The 7,123-nt window shown below is 54.4% G+C and overlaps 1 protein-coding gene across 1 annotated transcript; it reads left to right on the top strand.

The window, feature by feature from the left end:
* Positions 1-5,060: 5,060 nt before the first annotated feature.
* LOC308170570 (G-protein coupled receptor 22-like) lies at positions 5,061-6,407 on the top strand (the record flags this gene model as incomplete). The annotated part of the gene is made up of 1 exon (XM_080545372.1): positions 5,061-6,407. One exon carries the CDS (start codon positions 5,061-5,063, stop codon positions 6,405-6,407), a length of 1,347 nt encoding a protein of 448 aa, XP_080401498.1.
* Positions 6,408-7,123: the final 716 nt, after the last annotated feature.

Here is a 7,123-nt window from a genome sequence, read left to right as displayed (position 1 = left end):
GTAACTGATGCTTGTATTGAAGCCAAGTTTCTCTGCGTTTCTAAATGCCGGCAGTAGAGACAGTAGCCTAATAGCCTGCCTCTCGGCAGACTTGCACAGATGAGCATGCAATAGCCCTTGATGAGAGGAGGCGATATGGAGGACGTTGTCAAAAATGACAGTCATGTTATCGGTTGGCCTCACTTCCCGTGTCTCCTGGTACGGTGGGAGTTAACATGCACATCTTCCCGTTCTCTTAAACACCACACGTCTCATGACGGTTCTCTCAGCGACTCTCGGAGCGATTGCCTAGACTGGACTTGTCCTGTATGTCCGTTCAATTATCACAATTATGACATTTGACCCCTACATCATTATTCCATTTTTTATACCATTAGTATAATTTGCATAGCATCAGGGCAGTCAGGTGATAGAGAGAGGAGATCATAGGTGACCCAAAAAGAAGGGAAAGTTGGTGAAAATGTCACATGTGAATCAATGTGAATCAATGTCGCTTTTGTGTATGTCCCCCCCCCCCCCCCCCCCCCCCACAGTACGACTGTTATGACTGTTATAATTTAATAAAGAACTCTTTTTTTTATCAAAGACCACTGGGGAACATGATAAGACATCAAAGGGTGGGTCGCCGGGATGCTAATGAGAGGCTCCTCCGAGTCTCATCACAGAGGAAATGTGCTTATTTTCACTAACATCCTCTCTCTTCCTCTCTCTTTTTCCGCTCTCTCTCTCTCTCTCTCTCTCTCTCTCTCTCTCTCTCTCTCTCTCTCTCCCTCTCTAGGACCATGATTAAGAGGGGGATGTGAGTGAGGGATAGGCTGCTGATGATCCCTGTCTGGGGTAGTCTCGTCCAATCCCTGTCCAGGGTTTTTATCTCAGCGTAAATCAGAGAGGCGGGGCCTGGTCTAATGGACTCTCCCTCCCCTCCTTGTGAGGACGACCTTCCAGTGAATCGCTGAATCAATTCTACTCTCTCACACACGCACACACACGCACACACAGGCACACACAGGCACTCGCACGCACTCACACACACGTACTCACACACACACACACAGGCACACACACACACACACACACACACACACACGTACAGTGGTCTCATTGCAGGAGTTCAGAGAGTCTGGGGGTCAGATTGATGTGCGAATCAATGGTGGCCGGGAGCGAGCAGTGAGGAGACTGATGAGCAGGCTGAAGGAGAGTGAAGGACGGCTGATCCATTAGAGGGGTTCCCCTGAGGAAGCCTGGACCCTGCCTGCACTCTCTGACCCCCCAGCTGGATCTCTGACCACTCTCACACCAGGTCTTCACACCAGGTCTTCACACCAGACCTTCACACCAGGCCTTCACACCAGGTCTTCACACCAGGTCTTCACACCAGGTCTTCACACCAGGTCTTCACACCAGGCCTTCACAGACACACAAGGCTCATCCAGCAACCGGATTTAGGGGATGTATTTCTGAAGAAAAAACAACAACAACAACAACAACAACAACAAAAACACTGCTTGGAATTACAAGACAACGGATGTAGAGACTCACTGACTCAACGGACGAAATCTGCTGTGCTCGGATCAGTGTGTGGACGGTTCGGCCACCGAGCTGAGTGAGAAGTTGAATAACCGGACTTAACAAAAGAAACATCTCTGGTCAAATTTGGGAGGATTTTTAGGATTCTACAATCTACCATGTCCAGACCGTCCCAGTGCTCGGCAGACGGAGGCCGGGTGTGTTCGTTTGCCGTCGGCGTTTGTTAGTCTTCCTCCTTCGTTCCTCTGGAATACTGGGAGTTTAAAAAACAGCCTAGCCGTTCGTCTGTAATCCACTCGTCAACGCTCTTCCGCCACAGCCAAAACAAACGAAAGAGAAAAAGAGAGACAGAAAGAAAGAGAAGGAGAGACAGACAGAGAGAGAGAGAGAGAGAGAGACAGACGGACACAGCGGGAGCATTTGTTTTGTTTTCGTCCTCCTCCTCTCTCCCCTCTCCCCTACTGAACTGAAACTGGAGATGTTGGTGACAGATGCCAAAACAATGCCTTGTCTTTAGTGGCAGCCAGAAGCTTACCGCCCGAAGTAGAGGAGAGTCCCGGCCAGGAGCTCTGAGATAGTGAGTCAGACAGGAGCTTCTCTTGACAGCCTCTACAGAGAGGTCACCAGAGAGGTCTGCTGCTCCTGCTGCTGCTGCTGCTGCTGCTGTTGTTGTTATTGTTAGCTCCGCTGGAGGAGGGGAACACTCGTGGTGGTGAAGGTATGCTGGGGGTGTGAACCCCGTCGGCGTGGACCCCCTGACCTGGACGTCTCTGGCCTGGTCACCCACCCCTGGTCACCCACCCCTGGTCACCTGCCCCCTGGTCACCCACCCCTGGTCACCCGCCCCTGGGGCTGAGAGAGAGCTGGAGGGAAGGGTGAGTGTCCTCACACTGCATGGGGGGGTTGGTCCAGGGGAGGGAGGCTGGTGGAGGGAGACATCGGATGGAGAGGTGCGTTGTGTTGTCAGGCACGGTGGCTGAACCAACACCTTGGTGTGGGCAGAGGCCGAAGGGCTGACGGACGGGTGGTGGGGGGCAGGGGGGCAGGGCGGGGGGCAGGGCAGGGGGCAGGGCAGGGGGCAGGGCAGGGTGGGGGGCAGGGGGGCAGGGCGGGGGGCAGGGCGGGGGGCAGGGCAGGGGGCAGGGCAGGGGGGCAGGGCGGGGGGCAGGGCAGGGGGCAGGGGGCAGGGCGGGGGGCAGAGCAGGGGGCAGGGCAGGGGGCAGGGCGGGGGGCAGAGCAGGGGGCAGGGCAGGGGGCAGGGCGGGGGGCAGGGTGGGGGGCAGGGCAGGGGGCAGGGCAGGGGGCAGGGCAGGGCGGGGGGCAGGGCAGGGGGCAGGGCAGGGGACAGGGTGGGGGGTGGTGCCAGCGGTAGGCCAGTGGTGGCTGTAGTAGCCTTGAGAACCGATGGTTCGTATGTATGTGCTATGGTTAGGGCAGGAGCCTATCTCCTGTTTCTGTAGCGTGAGGCGGCTTGATGTACAAGTACACCGCCCTGGACATGACGCAGGTATGTCGCAGGGTCTTAACCCCCCAATCCAACCCTTAATGCTGAGTGCCAAGCAGGGAGGCATCGGGTTCCATTTTTATAGTCTTTGGTGGTATGACTCGGTCGGGGATCGAACTCACGACCTCCCAGTCTCATGGCGGACACGCTAACCGCAAGGCCGCTGAGCTGGTGGTGGCTAAGGGCAGTGCTGAATCGATAGACATAGCATATGGACCCATAGTGAAGCCAAATATGACATTAAACATTCAGTCCACCCCCTGCCCATACCTACCGCTGGCCGTGATTGTAACGCAATCGTTCCTCATTCCACTGTGTCACACACATGGGATTCCCGAGGCCCGTCCTCTGGTTTTCCTACCTCCACTAGCCTCCCTTGCAGCGGACCAGTCGTTCTCTGTTTCATGCTTGTTAGCGCTAACAACTTCATTCATTTAGGCTACGTGCTGTGAGCTTTAGAATGTGTTAGATGTTCACATCATAAATAAAAGATGACTGTGGTTGCAGTCACTCAACAACACTCAACGTGTTAAACAAATTGCTGCATTATGACACCCTCTTTTTAGAATTCACATAGGCGACACGAAAGACCGGAACCGCCGACACCTACGTGTTAATGAGACTTACACGTATAATGTGGCGTCTGTGAAATCTCCTGATGAGGATAGCGTGGCCTGTTCAGGGCTCTCACACACGAAAGCAAGCACAAGCACACACACACACACTAAAGCAAGCACACACAGACACACACACACACTAAAGCAAGCACAGGCACACACACACACACACACACTAAAGCAAGCACACGCTCACACACACTCACACACACACACACACACACACACACACACACACACACTAAGGCAAGCACACGCTCACACACACTCACGCACACACACTAAAGCAAGCACACACTCACACACACACACACACTAAAGCAAGCACACACTCATGCACACACACACACACACACACACACACACACTCATGCACACACACTAAAGCAAGCACACACTCACGCACACACACTAAAGCAAGCACACACTCACGCACACACACTAAAGCAAGCACACACTCACACACACTCACACTAAAGCAAGCACACATTCACACACACACACACACACACACTAAAGCATGCACACACACACTCACGCACACACTAAAGCAAGCACACACTCATGCACACATACACACACACATACACACACTCATGCACACACACTAAAGCAAGCACACACTCACACACACACACTAAAGCAAGCACACTCATGCACACACACACACACACACACACACTAAAATCACCACTAAAACACACACACACACTGTAGATGTATGCTAGGCGCGTACTAAAACAATCTCCTCTCAAGACATGAAAAAGTTAGTGCCTTTACGCTCTGGGCATTTCTCATTTTAACTCTGAACATGTGCCATTATTTGATAACTGGCAGCATTAACACTGACAGGATTTCACGCATAAAAGGATTCTTTCAATCTGCATCGTAAGAACAAAATCTTGTGTCCCAGTTCCCGACAGCATATTAGATTCAGATGAGCTCTGATGCCTGGGAGGTGTTATGCTAATCTGACCACCCACTGTCCAACACCAACACACTGTTCTTTCTCTCCATATCTCCCTTACTCTCTCCCCTCCCTCCCTCTCTCTCTCCCCTCCCCTTCCTTCCTCCTCTCTCCCCTTTCTGCCTCCATGTCTTTCCTCCCTCCCTTTTCTCCCTCCCTCTCTCCCCTCCCTCTCTCCACTCCCCTCCCTCCCTCCCTCCCGTCCCTCTCTCCCCTCCTCTGCCTCTCTCTCCCCTTCCTCTCCTCTCCCCTTACTGTCTCCCCTCCCACCCTCCCTCTCTCCCCCCATAACCTCTCCCCTTACTCTCTCCCCTCCCCTTCCTCTCTCCCCTCCCCCCATAACCTCTCCCCTTCTCTCTCCCCTCCCCTAACTCTCTCCCTCCCCTTCCTCTCTCCCCTCCCCCCCCTCCCTCCCTCCCTCCCTCCCTCCCTTCCCTCCAGGAGAATGCATATCCTTCCCCCTCTGGAAGAAGAAGCCACCATGAGCAACGTCACCGTCACCGACAACACTGAGCCCATCAGCCGCACCATGAGCCCGGCGGCCGCCCCGTACCCCTACCCCATCAGCTTCCAGGTCTCCGTGACGGGCTTCCTCATGCTGGAGATCGTGCTGGGCCTGAGCTCCAACCTGACCGTGCTGGCCCTCTACTGCATGAAGTCCAACCTCATCAGCTCCGTGAGCAACATCGTCACCATGAACCTGCACGTGCTGGACGTCCTGGTGTGCGTGTGCTGCATCCCCCTGACCATTGTGGTGGTCCTGCTGTCCCTGGAAGGGGACACGGCCCTGGTCTCCTGCTTCCACGAGGCCTGCGTCTCCTTCGCCAGCATGGGCACGGCGGCCAACGTGCTGGCCATCACCCTGGACCGCTACGACATCTCGGTGAAGCCGGCCAACCGCGTGCTGACCATGGGCCGCGCCCTGACCCTGCTGGCGGCCATCTGGGTCCTGTCCTTCCTCAGCTTCCTGGTGCCCTTCGTGGAGGTGGGCTTCTTCGCCCGGGGCGAGGCGGCGGAGCTCAACCAGACGCTGGCGGCGGCGGCGGAGGTCCACACCAACCAGTACCACACGGAGCAGGGCCTCTACTACCACCTGCTGGCCCAGATCCCCATCTTCTTCTTCACCGCCGTGGTGATGCTGATCACCTACTCCAAGATCCTGCAGGCGCTCAACATCCGCATCGGGACGCGCTTCCACCACGCCGCCTCGCAGAAGAAGAAGGCGGCGCGCAGGAAAAAGCGGCCGTCCATGACGGCCATGACCACGCCACAGCAGGAGGCCACGGACGCCTCCCAGAGCAGTGGCACCGGCGGCGGCGGCAGCCGCATGCCCGCTCTGGGTATGCGCACGTCCGTGTCGGTCATCATCGCCCTGCGCCGGGCCGTCAAGCGCCACCGGGAGCGGCGGGAGAGGCAGAAGAGGGTGTTCAGGATGTCCCTCCTCATCGTGTCGACCTTCCTGCTGTGCTGGACGCCCCTCACAGCGCTCAACACCGTCATCCTGAGCCTGGGGCCCAGCGACATGACGGTCAAACTGAGGCTGGGCTTCCTGGTCATGGCCTACGGCACCACCATCTTCCATCCTCTGCTCTACGCCTTCACCAGGCAGAAGTTCCAGAAGGTTCTAAAGAGCAAGATGAAGAAGAGGGTGGTGTCCATCATAGAGGCGGACCCTCTGCCCAATAACGCCATCATCCACAACTCGTGGATCGACCCCAAGCGGAATAAAAAGGTGACATTCGATGACAATGAGGCAAGACAAAAGTGTCTCTCTTCAGAGGACGTGGAATGAAGGGAACTTCTTCTTCTAGTACTTTCTAAAGAGACGACCATTCTCATTCAGGTTGCAAGGTTAAAAAGGGAAAATAGTTATCCAAAGCAGCAATGTAAATATATGGTGTATTTAAATGTACAAATACCAGAGGTGGATAATTTATTACTATTTATTGAAAACCAAGTCAAGTAGGGCTTCTTAGATATATGCTGTAGATAATGCATGGCTTTTTGTAACTGTAGCGATATACATCCGTATACGCATATAAGACATGTACAGTATATATAAGGAATCCATATTCAAAATATAGTAGGCAGCCATTGTATACATGTATATTTATAATAAATGTTGTGTTCACTAAGTTCATGTAGCAACTTCCCCGCACCACCCCTGTCCTCCCCTCCCCCAATACAGTAGACGTTTGTGATTCTACAACAGCTGTTGGAGCCCTGTACACATGGCTGTACACATGGCTGTACACATGGCTGTACACATGGCTGTACACATGGCTGTACACATGGCTGTCTGCAGTCACCACTGACTTACTGCCCTGGGAGTCTGTGAGGCCAAGAGGTCAGAGGTCAGATTAAGAGGAGGCTGAACACATGAAGCATGTCAGGGTTAAACGTGGGGATAGAGAGGAGGAGGGGCTTGGGGGGGGGGGGGCTTTGTGGGAGCGGGGGAGGTGTTTAACAGTGTGTTGTGTGAACTTACGGGAGAGGAATTGTTTATGA

This window comes from Nansenia antarctica, assembly GCF_963989245.1.
Source record: "Nansenia antarctica genome assembly, chromosome: 14".
In the NCBI taxonomy this organism is placed as follows: Eukaryota; Metazoa; Chordata; class Actinopteri; order Argentiniformes; family Microstomatidae; genus Nansenia; species Nansenia antarctica.
Note: the sequence above shows the minus strand (reverse complement) of the source record. Positions and strands in the feature narration are given on the sequence as shown.